The 26,285-nt window shown below is 45.1% G+C and overlaps 1 protein-coding gene across 5 annotated transcripts in view; it reads right to left on the bottom strand.

Annotated features, from left to right (window-relative positions):
• The window catches only part of m1ap (meiosis 1 associated protein), a 61,036-nt gene extending 37,080 nt beyond the window's left edge, over positions 1–23,956 (bottom strand). For 2 of the 5 annotated variants that reach the window (XM_029754525.1, XM_029754530.1), the window contains exons 1-5: positions 23,849–23,956; positions 20,937–21,218; positions 20,518–20,709; positions 14,159–14,276; positions 13,635–13,700 (exon numbers count right to left, since the gene is read on the bottom strand). In XM_029754525.1, coding sequence (XP_029610385.1) covers positions 13,635–13,700; positions 14,159–14,276; positions 20,518–20,709; positions 20,937–21,191 — 631 coding nt within the window. In that variant the 5' untranslated portion in view covers positions 21,192–21,218; positions 23,849–23,956. Of the gene's footprint in view, positions 1–13,634; positions 13,701–14,158; positions 14,277–20,517; positions 20,710–20,936; positions 21,219–23,319; positions 23,470–23,843 lie in introns of all 5 variants that reach the window. The other 3 variants (XM_029754526.1, XM_029754527.1, XM_029754528.1) reach the window with 3 other exon arrangements.
• Positions 23,957–26,285: the final 2,329 nt, after the last annotated feature.

Here is a 26,285-nt window from a genome sequence, read left to right as displayed (position 1 = left end):
TCTTCCCCCCTACCTACCAGTCTTCCCCCTACTTACCAGTCTTCCCCCTACCTACCAGTCTTCCCCCTACCTACCAGTCTTCCCCCCTACCTACCAGTCTTCCCCCTACTTACCAGTCTTCCCCCTACCTACCAGTCTGCCCCCTACCTACCAGTCTTCCCCCTACCTACCAGTCTTCCCCCTACTTACCAGTCTTCCCCCCTACCTACCATTCTTCCCCCAACCTACCAGTCTACCCCACTACCTACCAGTCTACCCCCCTACCTACCAGTCTTCCCCCTACCTACCAGTCTTCCCCCTACCTACCAGTCTACCCCACTACTTACCAGTCTTCCCCCCTACCTACCAGTCTTCCCCCCTACCTACCAGTCTTCCCTCCTACCTACCAGTCTGCCCCCTACCTACCAGTCTACCCCACTACCTACCAGTCTTCCCCCCCTACCTACCAGTCTTCCCCCTACCTACCAGTCTTCCCCCCTACCTACCAGTCTTCCCCCTACCTACCAGTCTTCCCCTTACCTACCAGTCTACCCACTACCTACCAGTCTTCCCCCCTCCCTACCAGTCTTCCCCCCTACCTACCAGTCTTCCCCCCGACCTACCAGTCTACCCCACTACCTACCAGTCTTCCCCCCTACCTACCAGTCTACCCCCCTACCTACCAGTCTTCCCCCCTACCTACCAGTCTACCCCCCTACCTACCAGTCTATCCCACTACCTACCAGTCTGCCCCCCTACCTACCAGTCTGCCCCACTACCTACCAGTCTACCCCCCTACCTACCAGTCTACCCCACTACCTACCAGTCTGCCCCCCTACCTACCAGTCTGCCCCACTACCTACCAGTCTTCCCCCTACCTACCAGTCTTCCCCCCTACCTACCAGTCTTCCCTCCTACCTACGAGTCTTCCCCCCTACCTACCAGTCTTCCCTCCTACCTACCAGTCTTCCCTCCTACCTACCAGTCTTCCCACTACCTACCAGTCTTCCCCCCTACCTACCAGTCTGCCCCACTACCTACCAGTCTGCCCCCCTACCTACCAGTCTTCCCCCCTACCTACCAGTCTTCCCCCATCTACCAGTCTTCCCCCCTACCTACCAGTCTTCCCCCTACCTACCAGTCTGCCCCCCTACCTACCAGTCTGCCCCCCTACCTACCAGTCTGCCCCCCTACCTACCAGTCTTCCCCCTCCCTACCAGTCTTCCCCCCTCCCTACCAGTCTGCCCCCCTACCTACCAGTCTTCCCCCTCCCTACCAGTCTTCCCCCCTCCCTACCAGTCTGCCCCCTTACCTACCAGTCCACCCCACTACCTACCAGTCTTCCCTCCTACCTACCAGTCTTCCCTCCTACTTACCAGTCTTCCCCTACCTACCAGTCTTCCCCCTACCTACCAGTCTTCCCCCTACCTACCAGTCTACCCACCTACCTACCAGTCTTCACTCCTACTTACCAGTCTTCCCCCCTACCTACCAGTCTTCCCCCTACCTACCAGTCTTTCCCGCTACTTACCAGTCTTCCCCCTACCTACCAGTCTGCCCCCCTACCTACCAGTCTTCCCCCCTACCTACCAGTCTTCCCCCTACTTACCAGTCTTCCCCCTACCTACCAGTCTTCCCCCTACCTACCAGTCTTCCCCCCTACCTACCAGTCTTCCCCTACTTACCAGTCTTCCCCCTACCTACCAGTCTGCCCCCTACCTACCAGTCTTCCCCCCTACCTACCAGTCTTCCCCCTACTACCAGTCTTCCCCCCTACCTACCATTCTTCCCCCAACCTACCAGTCTACCCCACTACCTACCAGTCTACCCCCCTACCTACCAGTCTTCCCCTACCTACCAGTCTTCCCCCTACCTACCAGTCTACCCCACTACTTACCAGTCTTCCCCCGTACCTACCAGTCTTCCCCCCTACCTACCAGTCTTCCCTCCTACCTACCAGTCTGCCCCCTACCTACCAGTCTACCCCACTACCTACCAGTCTTCCCCCCCTACCTACCAGTCTTCCCCCTACCTACCAGTCTTCCCCCCTACCTACCAGTCTTCCCCCTACCTACCAGTCTTCCCCTTACCTACCAGTCTACCCCACTACCTACCAGTCTTCCCCCCTCCCTACCAGTCTTCCCCCCTACCTACCAGTCTTCCCCCCCGACCTACCAGTCTACCCCACTACCTACCAGTCTTCCCCCCTACCTACCAGTCTACCCCCCTACCTACCAGTCTTCCCCCCTACCTACCAGTCTACCCCCCTACCTACCAGTCTACCCCACTACCTACCAGTCTGCCCCCCTACCTACCAGTCTGCCCCCCTACCTACCAGTCTGCCCCACTACCTACCAGTCTGCCCCACTACCTACCAGTCTTCCCCCCTACCTACCAGTCTTCCCCCCTACCTACCAGTCTTCCCCCCTACCTACCAGTCTTCCCTCCTACCTACGAGTCTTCCCCCTACCTACCAGTCTTCCCTCCTACCTACCAGTCTTCCCTCCTACCTACCAGTCTTCCCCCTACCTACCAGTCTTCCCCCCTACCTACCAGTCTGCCCCACTACCTACCAGTCTGCCCCCCTACCTACCAGTCTTACCCCCTACCTACCAGTCTTCCCCCCCACCTACCAGTCTTCCCCCCATCTACCAGTCTTCCCCCCTACCTACCAGTCTTCCCCCTACCTACCAGTCTGCCCCCCTACCTACCAGTCTGCCCCCCTACCTACCAGTCTGCCCCCCTACCTACCAGTCTTCCCCCTCCCTACCAGTCTTCCCCCCTCCCTACCAGTCTGCCCCCCTACCTACCAGTCTTCCCCCTCCCTACCAGTCTTCCCCCCTCCCTACCAGTCTGCCCCCCTACCTACCAGTCCACCCCACTACCTACCAGTCTTCCCTCCTACCTACCAGTCTTCCCTCCTACTTACCAGTCTTCCCCCTACCTACCAGTCTTCCCCCTACCTACCAGTCTTCCCCCTACCTACCAGTCTACCCACCTACCTACCAGTCTTCCCTCCTACTTACCAGTCTTCCCCCCTACCTACCAGTCTTCCCCCTACCTACCAGTCTTTCCCCCTACCTACCAGTCTACCCTCCTACCTACCAGTCTGCCCCCCTACCTACCAGTCTTCCCCCCTACCTACCAGTCTTCCCCCTACCTACCAGTCCACCCCACTACCTACCAGTCTGCCCCCCTACCTACCAGTCTACCCCCCTACCTACCAGTCTTCCCCCTACCTACCAGTCTTCCCCCCTACCTACCAGTCTGCCCCCCTACCTACCAGTCTTTCCCCCTACCTACCAGTCTTCCCCCCTACCTACCAGTCTGCCCCCCTACCTACCAGTCTTCCCCCCTACCTACCAGTCTTCCCTCCTACCTACCAGTCTGCCCCACTACCGACCAGTCTGCCCCCACCAGTCACCCTGAATCTACCTACAAAAAGAAGACCTGACTAAAATGGCTCTGATGTTTTCCTGATGTCTCAATCTTTACATCTCCATAATGTTGTGCAGTGAATTCGGAAAGAATTCAGACCCCGTTGACGTTTTCCACATTTTGTTACAGCCTTATTTTAAAATGGATTAAATTGTTTCCCCCCCATCAATCTACACACACTACCCCATAATGACAAAGTAAAAACAGATTTTTAGGCATAAAACCCCCCAGAAATATCACATTTCCATAAGTATTCAGACCCTTTACTTAGTACTTTGTTGAAGCACCTTTGGCAGCGATTACAGCCTTGAGTCTTCTTGGGTATGACGCTACAAGCTTGGCACACCTGTATTTGGGGAGTTTCTCCCATTCTTCTCTGCAGATCCTCTCAAGCTCTGTCAGATAGGATGGGGAGCGTCGCTGCACAGCTATTTTCAGGTTTCTCCAGAGATGTTCGATCAGGTTCAAGATCGGGCTCTGGCTGAGCCACTCAAGGACTTGTCCCGAAGCCAGTCCTGCGTTGTCTTGGATGTGTGCTGAGGGTCGTTGTCCTGTTGGAAGGTGAACCTTTACCCCAGTCTGAGGTCCTGAGCGCTCTGGAGTAGGTTTTCATCAAGGATCTCTCTGTACTTTGCTCCATTTATCTTTCTCTCGATCCTGACTAGTCTCCCAGTACCTGCCGCTGAAAAACATCCCCACAGCATGATGCTGCCACCACCATGCTTCACCGTAGGGATAGTGCCAGTTTTCCTCAAGACTCTGTCAGAGCTCTAGAGTTGTTGGTCCCCTCCCTAATCAAGGCCCTTCTACCTTCGATTGCTCAGTTTGGCCGGGCGGCCAGCTCTAGGAAGGGTCTTGGTGGTTCCTAAGTTCTTCCATTTAAGAATGATGGAGGCCACTGTGTTCTTGGGGACCTTCAATGCTGCATGCATTTTTTGGTACCCTTCCCCAGATCTGTGCCTCGACACAATCCTGTCTCAGAGCTCTATGGACAAGTCCTTTTACCTCATGATTTGGTTTTTGCTCTGACATGCACTGTCAACTGTGGGACCTTATATAGACAGGTGTGTGTCTTTCCAAATCATGTCCAATCAATTGAATTTACCACAGGTGGACTCCAATCAAGTTGTAGAAAGACCTCAAGGATGATCAATGGAAACAGGAAGCACGTGACCTCAATTTCGAGTCTCATCGCAAAGGGTCTGAATACTTATGTAAATAAGGTATTTCAGCTTTGATTTTTTTATAAATTTGCTAAAAAACACCTGTTTTCGCTTCATCATTATGGGGTATTGTGATGGCGTTATAGGGTATTGTGATGTTGTTATGGGGTATTGTGATGTCATTATGGGGTATTGTGTGTAGATTGATGAGGAAACACATTTATTTAATCCATTTTAGAATAAGGCTGCAACGTAACAAAATGTGGAAAAAGTCAAGTGGTCTGAATACTTTCTGAATGCACTGTACCGTTGATAGCAATGGGGTCAGATGATCCGTTCTCTTCAATTTTATACACTTACATTTTTTTTATTCCACAGCTTTACTTTTTGTGATGAGTCTCAAAGGAAGGAGCACATCTCCTCTGGCCTTCAGGTAATCCCTCCCTGTGTCAGGGATTCAGATTCATATCGATTTGTAACTGCCTCTCTACTTCTGGGAAATCTCTGAAGAGGTCAACATGTAATTAACCTGGTTAAACCCCTAGATTACAATCCCACCAACCTGGAGGGACTGTGGGGAATGAGATGTCACACATATGCAGGGACACACACACTGTTCCCCTCTGTCTGTGTGGTTAACTCTGTCCCCCTCTGTCTGTCTGGTTAACTCTGTTCCTCTCTGTCTGTGTGGTTAACTCTGTTCCCCTCTGTCTGTCTGGTTAACTCTGTTCCTCTCTGTCTGTGTGGTTAACTCTGTTCCCCTCTGTCTGTGTGGTTAACTCTGTTCCCCTCTGTCTGTGTGGTTAACTCTGTTCCCCTCTGTCTGTGTGGTTAACTCTGTTCCCCTCTGTCTGTCTGGTTAACTCTGTTCCTCTGTCTGTCTGTCTGGTTAACTCTGTTCCCCTCTGTCTGTCTGGTTAACTCTGTTCCCCTCTGTCCGTCTGTCTGGTTAACTCTGTTCCCCTCTGTCTGTCTGGTTAACTCTGTTCCCCTCTGTCTGTCTGGTTAACTCTGTTCCCCTCTGTCTGTCTGGTTAACTCTGTTCCTCTGTCTGTCTGTCTGGTTAACTCTGTTCCCCTCTGTCTGTCTGGTTAACTCTGTTCCCCTCTGTCTGTCTGGTTAACTCTGTTCCCCTCTGTCTGTCTGTCTGGTTAACTCTGTTCCCCTCTGTCTGTCTGGTTAACTCTGTTCCCCTCTGTCTGTCTGTCTGGTTAACTCTGTTCCCCTCTGTCTGTCTGGTTAACTCTGTTCCCCTCTGTCTGTCTGGTTAACCCTGTTCCCCTCTGTCTGTCTGGTTAACTCTGTTCCCCTCTGTCTGTCTGGTTAACCCTGTTCCCCTCTGTCTGTGTGGTTTAGAAATAAATAAACAAAAAATGCTTTTTAACGATTAAATTGTGAATCTGTGTTCTACAGATGGTGCAGTCAAGATGCCTCTCCTCCCACTCTCTACGAGATATAAACAAAAGTGAAATAAACATTACACTCACAGAAGTTCCAAAAGAATAAAAGACAATATAAATGTCATATTATGTGCAAAAAGTTAAAGTACAAAATGGAAAATAAATAAACATAAATATGGGTTGTATTTACAATGGTGTTTGTTCTTCACTGGTTGCCCTTTTCTTGTGGCAACAGGTCACACATCTTGCTGCTGTGATGGCACACTGTGGTATTTCACCCAGTAGATATGGGAGTTTATCAAAATTGGATTTGTTTTGGAATTCTTTGTGGGTCTGTGTAATCTGAGGGAAATATGTGTCTCTAATATGGTCATACTCTCTCTCTCTCTCTGCAGCACTTGAGTCGGAGTAAAAACAGGATGCTTATCTAGGCGTTAGCTTGGCACACACACACACACACACACACACACACACACACAGTCTTATGAATAGGCTTGTGAAACCTCTCACTGATATTAGTGCACACCTGAGTGGGCCTGAGGTCGTCTGTCCACGTTAGAGGTCGTCTGTCCATGTTAGAGGTCATCAGACTCAGGGCAGTGATTTAATACATAGAGTATAATGTTAAGTTCTAACAAAAGAAGTTCACTGATGACATTTTTTATTTCTTTGGATTAGTCCCAAATGGCACTCTAATCCTGGTCAAAAGTAGTGCACTACATAGGATGCCATTTGGGATGCAAGTCTTTGTCTACAGTTATGCAATTTCCATCCACTTCTTCGCCAAGAATGTTGAGAACTCCTTTCATGAGAAAAGGAGAAAGGGAGAAAGAGAGAGAGAGAGAGCGAGAAAGGGAGGAGAAAGTAGAGGGAGATAGAGAAAGAGAGAGTGAGACAGAAAGAGAGAGAGAGAGAGAAAGAGAGAGAGGGAAAGAGAGGAGAGAGCAGAGAGGGAAAGAGAGAGAGAGAGAGACAAAGAGAGAGAGAGAGAGAGAGACAGAGAGAGACAAAGAGAGAGAGAGAGAGATTGTTCTAGATTAACTTTGAAAGTGAAAATGTGCACTACTCCACCCAGTTCAACTATAATGTAATATGTTACCTAACACACACAAACACTAATATACATACAGTTGAAGTCAGAAGTTTACACACACCTTAGCCAAATACATTTAAACTCAGTTTTTCACAATTCCTGACATTTAATCCTAGTAAAAATTCCTTGTCTTAGGTCAGTTAGGATCCCCACATTATTTTAAGAATGTGAAATGTCAGAATATTAGTAGAGAGAATGATTTATTTCAGCTTTTATTTCTTTCATCACATTCCCAGTGGGTCAGAAGTTTACATACACTCAATTAGTATTTGGTAGTATTGCCTTTAAATTGTTTAACTTGGGTCAAACGTTTCGGGTAGCCTTCCACAAGCTTCCCACAATAAGTTGGGTGAATTTTGGCCCATTCCTCCTGACAGAGCTGGTGTAACTGAGTCAGGTTTGTGGGCCTCTGCTCGTGCACGCTTTTTCAGTTCTACCCATACATTTTCTATAGGATTGAGGTCAGGGCTTTGTGATGGCCTCTCCAATACTTTGACTTTGTGGTCTTTATGCCATTTTGCCACAACTTTGGAAGTAGGCTTGGGGTCATTGTCCATTTGGAAGACCCATTTGCGACCAAGCTTTAACTTCCTGACTGATGTTTTGAGATGTTGCTTCAATATATCCACATCATTTTCCTGCCTCGTGATGCCATCTATATGGTGAAGTGCACCAGTCCCTCCTGCAGCAAAGCACCCCCACAACATGATGCTGCCACCCCCATGCTTCACGGTTGGGATGGTGTTCTTTGGCTTGCAAGCATCCCCCTTTTTCCTCCAAACATAACGATGGTCATTATGGCCAAACAGTTCTATTTTTGTTTCATCAGACCAGAGGACATTTCTCAAAAAAGTACGATCTTTGTCTCCATGTGCAGTTGCAAACCGTAGTCTGTCTTTTTTATGCCGGTTTTGGAGCAGTGGCTTCTTCCTTGCTGAATGGCCTTTCAGGTTATGTCGATATAGGACTCGTTTTACTCTGGATATAGATACTTTTGTACCTGTGTCCTCCAGAATCTTCACATGGTCCTTTGCTGTTGTTCTGGAATTGATTTGACGGCTGCGTGGTCCCGTGGTGTTTATACTTGCGTACTATTGTTTGTACAGATGAACGCGGTACCTTCAGGCGTTTGGAAATTGCTCCCAAAAATGAACCAGACTTGTGGAGGTCTACAATTTTCTTTCTGAGGTCTTGGCTGATTTCTTTTAATTTTCCCATGATGTCAAGCAAAGAGGCACTGAGTTTGAAGGTAGGCCTTGAAATACATCCACAGGTACACCTCCAATTGACTGAAATGATGTCAATTAGCCTATCAGAAGCTTCTAAAGCCATGACATCATTTTCGGAATTTTCCAAGCTGTTTAAAGGCACAGTCAATTTAGCATATGTAAACTTCTGACCCACTGGAATTGTGACACAGTGAATTATAAGTGAAATAATCTGTCTATAAACAATTGTTGGAAAAATGACTTGTGTCATGAACAAAGTAGATGTCCTAACCAACTTGCCAAAACTATAGATTGTTAACAAGAAATTTGTGGAGTGGTTCTAAAACAAGCTTTAATGACTCTAACCTAAGTTTATGTAAACTTCCGACTTCAACTGTAAATAGGACAGGTCTCAGGGAAACTAGAGAGACATTCACATCTGTAGAAACACAAACATTCCAATTCCAAGATTCCAACACTCTTAAACCACCACCTCACCCACCGACACAATTAACATTCCCCACTACCATTCCCCACTACCATTCAGCACTACCATTCCCCACTACCATTCCCCACTACCATTCAGCACTACCATTCAGCACTACCATTCAGCACTACCATTCAGCACTACCATTCCCCACTACCATTCCCCACTACCATTCAGCACTACCATTCAGCACTACCATTCCGCACTACCATTCCGCACTACCATTCAGCACTACCATTCAGCACTACCATTCCCCACTACCATTCCCCACTACCATTCCCCACTACCATTCAGCACCACCATTCAGCACCATCATTCGGCACTACCATTCGGCACTACCATTCCCCACTACCATTCCCCACTACCATTCAGCACTACCATTCCCCACTACCATTCAGCACTACCATTCAGCACTACCATTCAGCACTACCATTCCCCACTACCATTCCCCACTACCATTCAGCACTACCATTCCCCACTACCATTCAGCACTACCATTCCCCACTACCATTCCCCACTACCATTCAGCACTACCATTCCCCACTACCATTCAGCACTACCATTCCCCACTACCATTCCCCTCTACCATTCCCCACTACCATTCAGCACTACCATTCCCCACTACCATTCAGCACTACCATTCAGCACTACCATTCCCCACTACCATTCAGCACTAATATTCCCCACACCATTCAGCACTACCATTCCCCACTACCATTCAGCACTACCATTCAGCACTACCATTCAGCACTACCATTCCCCACTACCATTCCCCACTACCATTTAGCACTACCATTCCGCAATACCATTCAGCACTACCATTCCCCACTACCATTCCCCACTACCATTCCCCACTACCATTCAGCACTACCATTCAGCACTACCATTCCCCACTACCATTCCCCACTACCATTCAGCACTACCATTCAGCACTACCATTCCGCACTACCATTCCGCACTACCATTCCGCACTACCATTCCCCACTACCATTCAGCACTACCATTGCCCACTACCATTCCCCACTACCATTCAGCACTACCATTCAGCACTAACATTCCGCACTACCATTCCCCACTACCATTCAGCACTACCATTCCCCACTACCATTCCCCACTACCATTCAGCACTACCATTCCCCACTACCATTCAGCACTACCATTCAGCACTACCATTCAGCACTACCATTCAGCAATACCATTCGCCACTACCATTCAGCAATACCATTCAGCACTACCATTCCGCACTACCATTCTGCACTACCATTCAGCAATACCATTCCCCACTACCATTCAGCAATACCATTCCCCACTACCATTCAGCACTACCATTCCGCACTACCATTCCCCACAACCATTCAGCACTACCATTCAGCACTACCATTCCCCACAACCATTCAGCACTACCATTCCCCACTACCATTACGCACTAACATTTGATACTGTATCTCGTCCACACTAACATTAGATGCTGTATCTATTCCAGACTAACATTAGATGCTGTATCTATTCCACACTAACATTAGATGCTGTATCTATTCCAGACTAACATTAGATGCTGTATCTATTCCAGACTAACATTAGATGCTGTATCTATTCCAGACTAACATTAGATGCCGTATCTATTCCAGACTAACATTAGATGCTGTATCTATTCCAGACTAACATTAGATGCCGTATCTATTCCACACTAACATTAGATGCTGTATCTATTCCAGACTAACATTAGATGCTGTATCTATTCCAGACTAACATTAAATGCTGTATCTATTCCAGACTAACATTAGATGCTGTATCTATTCCAGACTAACATTAGATGCTGTATCTATTCCAGACTAACATTAGATATAGCATGCATTCCAGAACCCAAATCCCAACACCCTGTACAATACTGTAACACACTGACATTAGACACTGTTTCAGAGTGCACTCAGCCTATGACTGTATTTACACTAGTGTTAAAATACACCTGGGTCTCAATATGACTCCCTGTTACAATAAATGTGAAATTAAAATATACTAAGTTAACTGTCTATCTATGGGGCTTAGACAGGTAACAATCTAGTATTTAAGTTGACTCAGTCTTCACACGGTTAACTATCAATCTGTGTACTTCTGTTTAGGCCCATGTCTACTATTTAATACAGTTTTAATTTCCCCCCTAACTATTTATCTCAGATCAAATCACATTTTATTACATACACATGGTTAGCAGATGTTATTGGTCACATACACATGGTTAGCAGATGTTATTGGTCACATGGTTAGCAGATGTTATTGGTCACATGGTTAACAGATGTTATTGGTCACATGGTTAACAGATGTTATTGGTCACATGGTTAACAGATGTTATTGGTCACATGGTTAGCAGATGTTATTGGTCCCATACACATGGTTAGCAGATATTATTGGTCACATACACATGGTTAACAGATGTTATTGGTCACATGGTTAGCAGATGTTATTGGTCACATGGTTAACAGATGTTATTGGTCACATGGTTAACAGATGTTATTGGTCACATGGTTAACAGATGTTATTGGTCACATGGTTAGCAGATGTTATTGGTCACATGGTTAGCAGATGTTATTGGTCACATGGTTAACAGATGTTATTGGTCACATGGTTAACAGATGTTATTGGTCACATACACATGGTTAACAGATGTTATTGGTCACATACACATGGTTAGCAGATGTTATTGGTCACATGGTTAACAGATGTTATTGGTCACATGGTTAGCAGATGTTATTGGTCACATGGTTAGCAGATGTTATTGGTCACATGGTTAACAGATGTTATTGGTCACATACACATGGTTAACAGTTGTTATTGGTCACATGGTTAGCAGATGTTATTGGTCACATGGTTAGCAGATGTTATTGGTCACATGGTTAGCAGATGTTATTGGTCACATGGTTAACAGATGTTATTGGTCACATGGTTAACAGATGTTATTGGTCACATGGTTAACAGATATTATTGGTCACATACACATGGTTAGCAGATGTTATTGGTACCATACACATGGTTAGCAGATGTTATTGGTCACATGGTTAACAGATGTTATTGGTCACATGGTTAACAGATGTTATTGGTCACATGGTTAACAGATATTATTGGTCACATACACATGGTTAGCAGATGGTTATTGGTCACATGGTTAACTGATGTTATTGTGAGTGTAGTGAAATTCTTATGCTTCTAGATCAGGCAATATCTAACAATTCCACAACAAAACCTAATACACACAATCTAGTAAAGGAATGAGAATGTATAAAATATATGGATATATCTACGTGGGTAAATATTTTCATAAGAATCCCTCAGTGATATACTGCCTGGATACTTTACTTAGAGCAGTAGAACTGGAGAACACACACACACACACACACACACACACACACACACACACACACACCGGGGTTTGGCGCCACTACGATGACATCATGTTGTGTTCGTGTGGTCCTAAACAGCCAAGTAATTTATCGGTTCTGTCAACTCTCCCATACTCAACACTGTACTTATCCTTACACACACACACACACACACACACACACACACACACACACACACACACACACACACACACACACACACACACACACACACACACACTCACACACACACACACACACACACACAACACACACACACACACACACACACACACACTCACACACACACACACACACACACACACACACGGCCCTTAAACTTCAAGGCTTCCGCACTCCTAGACTTTTCCGGTAACTACAAAATTAGTGTCTACAAGATCTACTTGTGTTTGGTTCATATGCTGTATTTCATGGCGTTTGGGTTAACATAAGTTGCACAGTTTATGTATGGTTCTCAAAGGGATGTACATTATGGTTTTCTCTATGGCTCTGAGCACCAAATGGCAACCTTTTCCCTATGTAGTGCACTTCTTTTGACCAGAGTCCTATGAGCCCTGGTTAAAAGTAGTGCACTACATAGGGAATAGGCTACCATTTGGGATGAAGCCATGGTGTCAACTTGAAAATAGCTCACCAGAGTGAGTTACCACCACAACACCCTAATGAGTATAATCATGAAAGAGGAGGGAGAGAGGGGGGACAGAGGAGGGAAAGAGAGGGCAGAGAGGAGGGAGAGAGGAGGGAAAGAGAGGGCAGAGAGGAGGGAGAGAGGGGAGAGAGAGGGGGGACAGAGGAGGGAAAGAGAGGGCAGAGAGGAGGGAGAGAGGAGGTAGAGAGGGGGGAAAGCGGGGCAAGAGAGGAGGGAGAGAGGATGAAGGGAGGAGGGAAAGAGAGGGCAGAGAGGAGGAGAGGAAGAGGAGGGAGTGAGGATGAATATAGGAGGGGAAGAGGGGGCAAAGAGGAGGGAGAGGGAGGAAAGTGGGGCGAGAGAGGAGAGAAGAGGGGAAGAGGAGAGAGAGAGGAGGGGAGAGCAGGGAGAGGAGGGGAGAGCAGGGAGAGGAGGGGAGAGGAGGGGAGAGGAGGGAGAGAGGAGGGGAAGAGGAGGGGAAGAGGAGGGAGTGTTGAACATAGCAGAGAAAAGAGCATAAAGATTGAGTTCTGAAGAGTGTTTCTGTTTTAAGTTCTAAGGCCTGTGTTTGTGCATGTACATGACTGAATAAATGTGTATCTAGTGTGTGTGTGTGTGTGTGTGTGTGTATATCTAGTGTGTGTGTGTGTGTATGTAGTGTGTGTGTATGTAGTGTGTGTGTGTGTGTGTGTATATCTAGTGTGTGTGTGTGTGTATGTAGTGTGTGTGTGTGTGTGTGTGTGTGTGTGTGTGTGTGTGTGTGTGTGTATATCTAGTTTGTGTGTGTGTGTATGTAGTGTGTGTGTATCTAGTGTGTGTGTGTGTGTGTGTGTGTGTTCCTACCTTCAGTCTCCTCTGCAGTCTCAGGTGAGGGCGTGTCCTGCCCCCAGCAGTCAGTCTCCCCTCTCCCTGCAGTAATTATGATATGTTTTATTGATTATTATTATCATCTACTTCTGGCTCACACAAGCAAAAGTTTGCGTAATGCTACTAACTTATATTAATACCAATAAGAAATAGCAATGGGTGGTAGAGACATACACACAAGCACAACGGTACAGAGGTATTGTTGAAGTTACGAAAGGTACTGGTTCAAATAACTGTGGACCAGCTGAACCCTTCCCCCACCCCAAGGCATGTTCAGCAGCACACAACAGTGTTGTTACGTTCAGATAGAAATAACCCTAAAGCAGAACAAAAATACTTCTCTGACATGTAGAATTAGGAATCACGTCGGCTCTCTTCATGGTATTTCTATCTGAAACATTCAATAACGTTTAGCTACTGAACGTGGCCCAGAAGTCCATCCCGTCCAGTCCCGTCCACCCCAGCTCCACCCACTAGAAAGACAGTGAGACCCCGCCTACCTGCAGTACTGACGTGGACCACTAGTAGGCGTCGTAGAGACACCAAGTCAGTGTCCTTTAAGCCCGCCTCCAACTGCCTCACCACGCCGCGCCCTGGCTGGCTCGTCACCACGGTTACCTGGAAGCCAATGGGAGATCAATGAGTCAATGCATCAATCAAACCACTGAGTGAACAAAACTTTATGAACACCTGCTCTTTCCATGACATAGACTGACCAGGTGAAAGCTATGAACCCTTATTGATGTCACTTGTTAAATCCACTTCAATCAGTGTAGATGAAGAGGAGGAGACAGGTTAAAGAAGGATTTTTAAGCCTTTGAGACAATTGAGACATGGATTGTGTATGTGTGCCATTCAGAGGGTGAATGGGCAAGACAAAGAGAATGAAGTGCTTTTGAACAGGGTATGGCTGTTCTCAAGGCAAAAGGGGTGCAACTCAATAACGGTGTTCTTAATGTTTTGTCCGCTCCGTGTAAGTCACCCATTCAATGAGTCAATCCTTCAAATCGGTTGACGGAGAGAGTGTCTGTCTGACTGACTACAAATCGGTTGACGGAGAGAGTGTCTGTCTGACTGACTACAAATCGGTTGATGGAGAGAGTGTGTCTGTCTGACTGACTAATCTACAACCTTTCTACAATACACCTGGAGATCCCCAGAAAGAGCAATAGAAATCAGCCAGCCTATCCTCTCCTTGGTACAGCGCATTCTGAAAATATTTAGACCCCTTGACTTTTTCCACATTTTGTTACGTTACAGCCTTATTCTAAAATGTATTAAATTGTTTTTTTCCCCCTCATCAATCCACACACACAATACCCCATAATGACAAAGCAAAAACAGGTTCAGAAATTTACCAAGTTTATAAAAATAAAAAAAAGTATACATAAGTATTCAGACCCTTTAGTAATTTGTTCAAGCACCTTTGGCAGCGATTACAGCCTTGAGTCTTCTTAGGTATGACGCTACAAGCTTGGCACACCTGTATTTGAGGAGTTTCTCCCATTCTTCTCTGCAGATCATCTCAAGCTGTCAGGTTGGATGGGGAGCGTCGCTGCACAGCTATTTTCAGGTCTCTCCAGAGATGTTCGATCAGGCTCAAGTCCGGGCTCTGGCTGGGCCACTCAAGGACATTCAAGGACTTGTCCCGAATTCACTCCTGCATTGTCTTGGCTGTGTGCTGAGGGTTGTTGTCCTGTTGGAAAGTGAACCTTTACCCCAGTCTGAGGTCCTGAGCACTCTGAAGCAGGTTTTCATCAAGGATCTCTCTGTACTTTGCTCCGTTCATCTTTCCCTCGATCCTGACTAGTCTCCCAGTCCCTTCCGCTGAAAAACATCCCCACAGAATGATGCTGCCACCACCGTGGTGCCTGATTTACTCCAGACGTGATGCTTGGCATTCAGGCCAAAGAGTTCCATCTTGGTTTCATCAGACCAGTGAATCTTGTTTCGAATGGTCTGAGAGTCCTTTAGGTGCGCTTTGGCAAACTCCAAGCAGGCTGTCATGTGCCTTTTACTGAGGAGTGGCTTCCGTCTGGCCACTCTACCATAAAGGCCTGATTGGTGGAGTGCTGCAGAGATCGTTGTCCTTCTGGAAGGTTCTCCCATCTCCACAAAGGAACTCTGGAGCTCTGTCAGTGACCATTGGGTTCTTGGTCACCTCCCTGACCAAGGCCCTTCTCCCCCGATTGCTCAGTTTGGCCGGGCGGCCAGCTCTAGGAAGAGTCTTGGTGGTTCCAATCTTCTTCCATTTAAGAATGATGGAGGCAGCTTGTAATATATCAACATTATTGTACAGAATTGTTCATGAGGCGCAGATCTCTGCCCTGATGTTTTTTAAACAGCAATTTACACAGTCTACCTATCATTATGTTTGTGTTCTTGGGGACCTTCAATGCTGCAGACATTTTTTGGTACCCTTCCCAGATCTGTGCCCCGAAACAATCATGTAAGGACAATTCCTTCGACCTCATGGCTTGGTTTTTGCTCTGACATGCACTGCCAACTGTGGGACCTTATATAGACACGTGTGTGCCTTTCCAAATCATGTCCAATCAATTCAATTTACCACAGATGGACTCCAAATTAAGTTGTAGAAACATCTTAAGGATGATCAATGGAAACAGGAAGTTGGTCCCTCTCCTTGTTCGGGCGGTGTTCGGCGGTCGACGTCACCGGCCTTCTAGCCATCGCCGATCCACTTTTCATTTTCCATTTGTTTTGTCTTACACACCTGGTTTCATTTCCCCAATTACTTGTTCATTATTTAACCTCTGTTCCCCCATGTTTGTTTGTGAGTGATTGTTTGTTTGTGATACGGTCCGTTATTGTGGGCTCGAATTATTGCGTTGTATTTGTGATTATTTGAGTAAATTACGCTTATTACTCATATCTGTTGTCCTGCGCCTGACTCCTCTACACCAGCTACACACAGGCAATATTACAAAGACGCACTTGAGCTAAATTTTGAGTCTCATAGCAAAGGGTCTGAATACTTATGTAAATAAGGTATTTCTGTTTTACATTTTTTATAAATTAGCAAACATTTCTAAAAACCTGTTTTCGCTTTGTCATTATGGGGTATTGTGATGTCGTTATGGGGTATTGTGATGTCATTATGGGGTATTGTGATGTCATTATGGGGTATTGTGTGTAGATTGATGAGGAAACACATTTATTTATTCCATTTTAGAATAAGGCTGCAACGTAACAAAATGTGGAAAAAGGTCAAGGTATCTGAATACTTTCCAAATGCACTGTATAGTGAGCAATATGTTTGGAACATCAAATCGCAATAAAATCTCAGTATCGAATCTCAATACATGTAGAATCATGAGATTCGAATACATATCGTATCGCGAGGCCCCTGGCAATAATTCCCAGCCCCAGTTTCCTCACATTTCAGGGCAGAACAATAGGAAAGATTACACATTTTCTTAAAACAGTTGACATCATTTGCAGTTAGTTTCAATTTTAGTGTTCACAGCCTACAACTTTGTCTGAGGGGGGTTTTGCATCCCGTCTGGGGGAAAATGTAATCTAGGGGAAACACTGTCCTGACTCAAACATGCACATTGAATCTTCTCTATATCAGTATGCTAGCTAAAAATGAGACCTTAAGTGTGTCCTTAATGGCAACCTATTATAGTGGCCCACTTCTGACCAGGGCCCTTGTTTCTTTCCCTTTAGCTTCTAGAAATGGAGCACAAGAGATTGGTGGCACCTTAATTGGGTTGGACGGGCTCGTGGTAACGGCTGGAGCGGAATCAGTGGAACGGTATCAAACACATCAAACGCGGTTCGATGCCGTTCCATTCGCTCCGTTCCAGACATTACTATGAGCCGTCCGCCCCTCAGCAGCCTGAAATGGAGAGCTTCTTCTTGTAGACAGCCAGTCTGTGACTTGATGATGGAAGATCATAATCAGTAGGCCTACTTTATGGGAAAAAAACAACATAAAGCCCTTATTAAACTCCTGATTACACCTTTATGTCCGGTTTACCTGATGACACACAGTCCTAAAATCTCTTTCTGACACATTTACACACCAGATCAGAAAAAGAAAAATGGATAAATTAAATAAATTCAACCCTGAGTAACATCTTTCAGTAGTAATAAGTTAAAACATCACAAAATCACATTACTGGGGCCAGAAAATAATAATGTATAATCCTACTAAATGTCTAGGTCTTAACGGCCCTTATCCCTAAATACTGCACTACATTTGACCAGAAATACCTAGGTATTTGGTTGGATGACAAATTGTCCTTTAAAGTTCATGTGGATAATCTTGAGACAAAGCTTTAAATTGAAATTGGGTTTTTAATTTGAGTAATAAGGTTTGCTTCCCGCTTATGGCTAGAAAGAAGCTTGTTCAGGCCACTTTTCTCTCTGTAATTGATTATGGTGACTTGTTGTATATGCATGCAGCCTCCTCCGTCTTACAGAGACTGGACTCTGTTTATCATGCAGCCTCCTCCGTCTTACAGAGACTGGACTCTGTTTATCATGCAACCTCATCCGTCTTACAGAGACTGGACTCTGTTTATCCTTGCGCTTTATTACAAATGCCTAGTCACTCACCCACTATTGCACATTGTACCAAGTGGTAGGTTGGACCTCACTTTATATGCGCAGAAAGATACATTTGTATGTGTTCATCTACAAAGCCCTTTTGGGTAAACTCCCTCTTTACCTCCGTACTCTGGTCTCCTTCACCACCAGCAGTTACCATACCCGGTCTGCTAGGTGGTTGCTACTTAAGGTCCTCAGGACATTCACAGTATTAGGCAAGACTGCCTTCTCTTCTTGTGCACCAGACGCATGGCATAATCTACAATCCATGCTTCATCTAGATATGTTAGCGCTACTGAATAAACTTAAAATATTGATGGGAGACTCTGTTACAAAGGAGTGTAAATGCTTTTTTTAGGCTGGATCATGTTGTTGTATTGTATTTCTTGTATGTTTTAACTATGTAATGTATTGATGGTTGCTGCCTTCTTGGCCAGGTCTCCCTTGAAAAAGAGACTCTGGGTCTCAATGGGCTTTTCCTGGTTAAATAAAGGTTAAATCAAAAATAAGGACCCTTCAGGGAGCCATTTGGTTGTTTTCTCCTGTCTCTTCTCTTCCTGTATAGAAGGATATCAGTGCTGGCCGAGAATGCATCCCAAATAGTACCACATTTCCTCTATAGTACACTACTGTTGACCAGAACCCTATGAGGGATATACTGTAGGCCTATTTAGGGAATAGGGTTCCATTCGGGACACAGCCGAAATAGGAAGTCTGTTTCAGAGCTAAGATGGAACACAGAGCCATATGTTTAGTGTCTGTGTTCTCTAATGGTGTTCTAATGGGCTTGTGTTTAGTGTCTGTGTTCTCTAATGGTGTTCTGTGTTCTAATGGGTCCATTCATATCAGCTCCTGGTCGGAAGCTAGTCCGCTAATGGCTCTGACCGGAGCTTCTACAATTTGAGAAATGCTCAAAAACTTAAAGGATTGCCCATCTCTCTCTATATATATATTGCACACTTAGGGTAACCCTTTAGTTGTCCTAATGCAATCATAACACTCAGGATTTTAACAGCAGAAAAATCCCTTCGGGGGCAGGCAGCCTTTTAATCTTGGACACCTAAATCAACGAGTGTAAAAAAAAAAATGTATACAAATATCCTTCGGGATGGAAAAAGACTCAATATAAACGTGAACGGCTAACACCAGATATAACGTATGTAGGAAAGATAATGGACCTATATCTTTTTTTAATATAATCTTTGAGAACTAACAATCACCAAAATACATTTTTTAGATATTAAGCAGAGAATTGAAAATTCCAAAAACAATGAATTTAGCAGTATTGATTTTGTTATTATGTTTGAGCAAAAGAACACAGCATTAGTCATGGTAGAATGCATATAATTGCAGGAAATTAGCTTAAAAACTGTAAATTCTCTCACCTTCATGGAGAAATTTATAGAATTGCAGGAAATTGGCTTAAAAATGCATAAAAATAAATCTGCACTGCCAAGATCGGGGATTCTAAAATGTTCTCTAAAGTTCAGCCGCACCGACTGCCACGCCCTACACCTCAGCCACTTTTTGATCAATAAAATGCACAGACACTGCCATACACTGCCATAAAATGCCCTGACACTGCCATAAAATTCCCTGACACTGCTATACACTGCCATAAAATGCCCTGACACTGACATACACTGCCATAAAATGCCCTGACACTGCCATAAAATGCCCTGACACTGCCATACACTGCCATAAAATGCCCTGACACTGCCATAAAATGCCCTGACACTGCCATACACTGCCATAAAATGCCCTGACACTGCCATAAAATGACCTGACACTGCCATACACTGCCATAAAATGCCCTGACACTGCCATAAAATGCCCTGACACTGCCATAAAATGCCCTGACACTGCCATACACTGCCATAAAATGCCCTGACACTGCCATAAAATGCCCTGACACTGCCATAAAATGCCCTGACACTGCCATAAAATGCACTGACACTACCATACACTGCCATAAAATGCCCTGACACTGCCATAGACTGCCATAAACAGGTGACCTAGCCACCTAGACCTTTCATAGTTTTCTTGTGTGACCCAACAACTAATAGGAGGAGCCAGTTTCAAGCAGTAACCCAAATGAAATCATCTGTAACACATCAGTGAGGTGAGGCTTTCTTTAAACCTGGTCCAAACATGGTCCAAACCTGGTCCATACCTGGTCCATACCTGGTCCAAACCTGGTCCAATAGGGTGTGCGTGTTTTTGTTCTAGCCCAGCTATAACAGACCTGATTCAACTAATCAAAGGCTCTCATTTCAGTACTCACCTCTACAGATCCATTGTTGTTGGCCTGGTTCGGAGTGGTAGTGTGTCGTGTGTATTGTTTAAACTGCTGCAGGCTGTCCAGAACAGCCTGTTTGAGCAGTTCCCCTCTAGGTGCGCGGACGCACCCCTCTCCGGGTATGGACCTCAGCTCCTCCACACAGGAACGCAGGCGGGCCAGGTTACCCCTCACCTGCTGGAGTGGGGGAGAGGGAGAGGGATGGAGGAAGGGGGAGAGAGATAATGTGGGGGTTAGAGAGAGAGCACAATGATTTATTTACTTCATTACAGTGCCACCATTCTGACTCACATATAAGTCACCAGGCATGCATATTTTCAGTAAAAAGAGAGAGAAAGAAAAGAGAGAGGTAACACAACACACTTCTCTCTCTTTCTCTCTCTCTCCCCCTCCTTCCCTCTTACCACGAATGGCAGCAGACATTCATGCTGTCTACTGAGAGTGTAAAGGCTAAGCAGGGGCAGTCTACAGGGTCCGTCCAGACTACAGGCCAGAGTCAGGAAGTTATCCAAAGCCTCACACAGCGTAGTACCAGTCTCTGACCACCAGGGTGGCGACGCGTCCACGATCAGAACACGGGGCGGTTGCCGTGAGAACGAGGACGGGCGGCACACCTGGAAGGAGGAGGAAGGGGGGCCAGAGCGGTTCCTTGCGTCCATGGCAACGACGGAATCAGGAATCAGGATCTAAACAAAACAATAGTAAAGGAAACACAAGGATGAAGCAAGAGGAAGGAAGACGATAAACAAACATGAAATCATTTGTTGTTTAAAGCTACAATCTGGGATTCATTTGTTGAGGGAAATGTCTGCCCCGCCACTTGTTTTGGTATATACACTACCGTTCAAAAGTTTGGGGTCACTTAGCAAATTTTTGGTCCATTAAACTAACACCAAATTGATCAGAAATACAGTGTAGACATTGTTAATGTTGTAAATGACTATTGTAGCTGGAAACGGCAGATTTTTTATGGAATATCTACATAGGTGCAAAGAGGCCCACTCCATTTTGCAAAGCCATGCCATACCCTGTGGATGACGCTTAATTGGAGCCAATTTCCTCCTACAATAGGACAACGACCCAAAACACAGCTCCAAACGATGCAAGAACTATTTAGGGAAGAAGCAGTCAGCTGGTATTCTGTCTATAATGGAGTGGCCAGCACAGTCACCGGATCTCAACCCTATTGAGCTGTTGTGGGAGCAGCTTGACCGTATGGTACGTAAGAAGTGCCCATCAAACCAATCCAACTTGTGGGAGGTGCTTCGGGAAGCATGGGGTGAAATCTCTTCAGATTACCTCAACAAATTGACAACTAGAATGCCAAATGTCTGCAAGGCTGTAATTGCTGCAAATGGAGGATTCTTTGACGAAAGCAAAGTTTGAAGGACACAATTATTATTTCAATAAAAACATTTTTTATTTATAACCTTGTCAACGACTAGATTTCCTATTCATTTTGCAACTAATTTCATGTATGTTTTCATGGAAAACAAGGACATTTCTAAGTGACCCCAAACTTTTGAACATTAGTGTATATGAAGGAGAGCAGTCATTCATCATGAAAAGGATGTTACACTTTGGTGAAGCCTGGGGAAAGTCCCCTCTTGCCAGAGAACTCCAGTCGTTTAATGAGAGTATCCTATCTCACCCATGTCATTATGAAGGGGGAACCCCACCATTATGACAACACCAATTACCCCCTGTCTGTCTTCAGCACACTAGAGTTACTATGGTTAGTCATTTGATGGAGCGAGAACAGGAGGACGGACACGGGGGGGAAGTGAAGTCATTGAGACGTATAGGGAGTTTTCAACAGTCAGTCGGTCGATCCGTCAATCACGAAACAGATAATGCTTAGTCAAAGTGATGATGAAATAACAGTGAGTCAAGTCCTCACACACACACACAAACACACACACACACACCTGAACAAATGATTAACACTTTGAGCTGGAAAAGAGGAACAAAGAGGAGGAGAAAAGGATCCTTAGATGATTATCACAAGAGGCACACAACTCCCTTATTGGATTCTCATTTAGCTCACAGCTGTGACCAAACAACAATGAGCAAGACTGTTATGGCTGGTCAAAAGAAGTGTACTATATAGGGAATAGGGTGCCATTTAAGATGAAACACAAGACTGTTATGTGACACTGAGGTCAGATAGAGAGATAGCTAGAATCAGAGAGGTTTAAATAGGGCCAGATCAGAACATTCTGTTATCTATGCTTTAATTCCAAATGGCATCCTATTCAGTAAAAATACTTTTGACCAGGACCCTGGTTAAAAGTTGTGCACTATATAGGGAATAGGGTGCCATTTGGGACGGAATCCTTCAGAATCATCAATAGAACCATCTCCATTCACAACGGAACTCTGTGTTCTATCTGTTCTGTTCTATATGCCCATGTTACGGAAGGATCCTCTCTCTCTTTCACTGTGCCTTCAAGCAGACGTTTCTAGTCAACAAGACTGGCGTGATGACAAAAGGACACATTGTGTGTGTACAGTGTGTGTGTGTGTCTCTCTCTCGCTTGCACGCAACATGCAGGCACACACACGCACGCACACAGCCTGGTAATTTCAATCGGTGCGTCATTAGATGAGTAGTATGATCCAAGGGCAAAAGAGAAGATTTAGGAGGGAGAGACTGATAAAAAGGGCGCTGTTACACACACAATCAAAACCCTTGCTCCCCCGCAACTAAAATCCTTATAGACTGTTATAAGCATTTAGCAAGCTAGCTATGCTAATAGAAAAAGCCTGGTATGGAAGGATGTAGACCTGTTATTAGGAGATGACAGCCAGGCCAAGATGAGAGCGAACTAGCTCTGGTCCAGGGAGTAACGCTGAGCTCCACAACACCCCATGGCCACCTTCAGTTGTCAAATGTTCTCCAACGTTGCAGATATAAATGTCATGAAATGAATAGAGCTGATGTGTTTCATTATTCTACATGTAAACAGGCATGTTCTACATAGCCTATTTCTATATGAACGTTCAAAAAACGTTGCGTCCTACTGAACACACTGATCTGTGTTTGTGACTGGATTCCGTATAACTGGCATGACTCAACAAACTAATGCGGTTGCTAGAGTGCTAAAGAACGGTGTTATCTGTCCAGAAATACGAAATAAACTACTTTTTTTTTTAGGCCATGTCGACCGTCAGACTACTAGCCAGCTCATAGTAACATTTTCCCAACCCACCAAACAAAATGTAACGTTACGTTAGTTGGTGAACATGCAAGTCAATCTCATAGCTAACGTTAGCTAGATAGCTAGCTAGGTACTTGTTAGCAAATTTACCTTACCTCTGCAATTTACTTTTGTTTTCGTGTTTCTTTAGTGAATTCCCTGTGTCCTGGTGTATGTTCTGGTTATTTAGCCAAAAGCCACATTAGTTTTAGCTGTAAAATAAATAAATAAATAAATATAGAGGTTATTTTCAGATCGTTTGAAAAGTAGACGTGACGTCATGTCTCTGCACTCTCCCGCCACGAGCAGCTGCGCGCGGGCAGGAAGCATGCTGACTGAAAGATCACAGATTTTCATTCATTATTATAATTATTATTAACCATTTTGTCATAAATGGCATTACGATTTAGTCTAAATGTGTGTGTTTTACACACTATACTGTTTATCTATGGTCCCGTGTGGCTCAGTTGGTAGAGCATGGTGTTTGCAACGCCAGGGTTGTGGGTTCGATTCCCCCGGGGGACCAGTACGGAAGTACGATATATAATAATAATTATGAAATGTATGCATTCACTACTGTAAGTTACGCTGGATAAGAGTGTCTGCTAACTGACTAAAATGTAAATGTTATCTTGTCAATAACAGACAGGTGGGGATAGGCCTGGGTTACAGTAAAAACAGATTTCCCTGACTACTACTAACAAGTCAGTACATTAGTCTGATTGGAAGAAAGTGTGACTGGAGAATGCACCTCACCCTTTTCCAATAAAACGGTTCTCTCTCCCAATCATCCGTAACTGAAGTTTAAATCCACTTTAGCAGGCCATGGGGAGAGGGAAAGATGGGTACAGATCTGCTGCTCTCTCTGCCAATTTCTTGTCACAGGTAGGCCTAGAATTATATCTGCATGACATAAATTCACTATAAGCTTATGGCACAAAACTTCCCCAGCTTCCCTCTCTCTTTCTCTCTCGCTCTCTCTCTCCATTCCTCCCCCTCACTCTCCATTCCTCCCTCTCTCTCTCCATTCCTCCCCCTCACTCTCCATTTCTCTTCATCCCTGTCTCTCCATCCCACATCTCTCCACCCCACTCCTTCCACCCTCTCTGTATGCCCCCCATCTCTCCATTCAGCCACTTTACCCTGAAGTAAATGGAAATAAGACATGGAAATGATGGTAGCATCTGAGGGAATGAATGAATAGTTTAGGGAAATAATCATGTTTTATTTCAAGGCCTGGCAAATTCAAAATCTAATAAGGTCTGTGTCGCATATGGCACCCTATTTCCTATATAGCGCACTACTTTTGCCCAGGGCCCATAGTGCTCTATCCACATTGGAGAACCCTCTATTAGTCATCAAAAGTAGTACACTATAGGGGATTGGGTGCCATTTGAGACACCCTTCAGATTTAACCCTTCAAGTTCTATTCCCAATCATGAAGGCCCTCTAAACACACAGGCACACACACACACACACACACACACACAAGACTACCGATTGGATGAAAGGCAGTCATTTAGGCGTGAAATATAAATAAATATAATATATTCAGTTCGTTTTCCCACATTTTTTCCCTCCTTCATAACTTGGTATATGTTAAAGTGTACAAGATTTAAGTGCTGCACTAGTTTGGTAAGAGGCTTAGATGAATGCTGGGTAGTGTGAAATGAGAGCTGACACACACACACACACACACACAATGACTCCGAGAGACATGTAGCATGCACATCTGTTTGCTGGAGATAAGAAGTGTCTCTGTGTGAGTGTGTGTGTGTGTGTGTGTGTGTGTGTGTGTGTGTGTGTGTGTGTGTGTGTGTGTGTGTGTGTGTGTGTGTGTGTGTGTGTACTAAATGAACATCCTCTTTGATCCTAACAGAATCACTCTGACGAATTTGTCTCAGCAGAAGTCCTGATTCGGTAGGCTCAGTGTGTGTGTGTGTGTGTGTGTGTGTGTGTCTCGACATGGGTGCGGATTGACGTTGCTTGACAAGATAAAGATCACTGAATTCAGAAACCTTTTCTCATAACCTGCCATCATGAATTATTCTGTTCAAGAAGTTACACATACTAATAGATTCAACTTTGTCTTTCAGCTAAATGAATGTCCACTTCCTACTGTTTGTTTAAAACCTTTTAGCTTCTACCTACTTTCACCTAACCTGTCACGGTTGTCGTAGGAAGGAGCGGACCAAAGTGCAGCGTGTGTGTCGTTCCACATTTTATTTTCACTGTGAAACTATGCAATACATACACATAAACTAAAGCACAAAAACACAACAAACCGGGACGCAGCGGTGAAACATACACTAACTCAAAAACAAAAACAATCTCCCACAAATCCAGGTGGGAAAAACACCTACTTAAGTATGATCTCCAATTAGAGACAACGATGACCAGCTGCCTCTAATTGGAGATCATCCTAAACAAAACCCAACATAGAAATACAAAACTAGAACATAACAACATAGAAAATCTAAACTAGAAAAAAACCCTGTCACGCCCTGACCTACTCTACCATAGAAAACAACAGCTTTCTATGGTCAGGACGTG

Source organism: Salmo trutta, chromosome 5 (genome assembly GCF_901001165.1).
Source record: "Salmo trutta chromosome 5, fSalTru1.1, whole genome shotgun sequence".
NCBI classification, from domain to species: Eukaryota; Metazoa; Chordata; class Actinopteri; order Salmoniformes; family Salmonidae; genus Salmo; species Salmo trutta.
The sequence above is the reverse complement of the archived record's forward strand: the minus strand, read 5'-3'. Positions and strand labels throughout refer to the sequence as shown.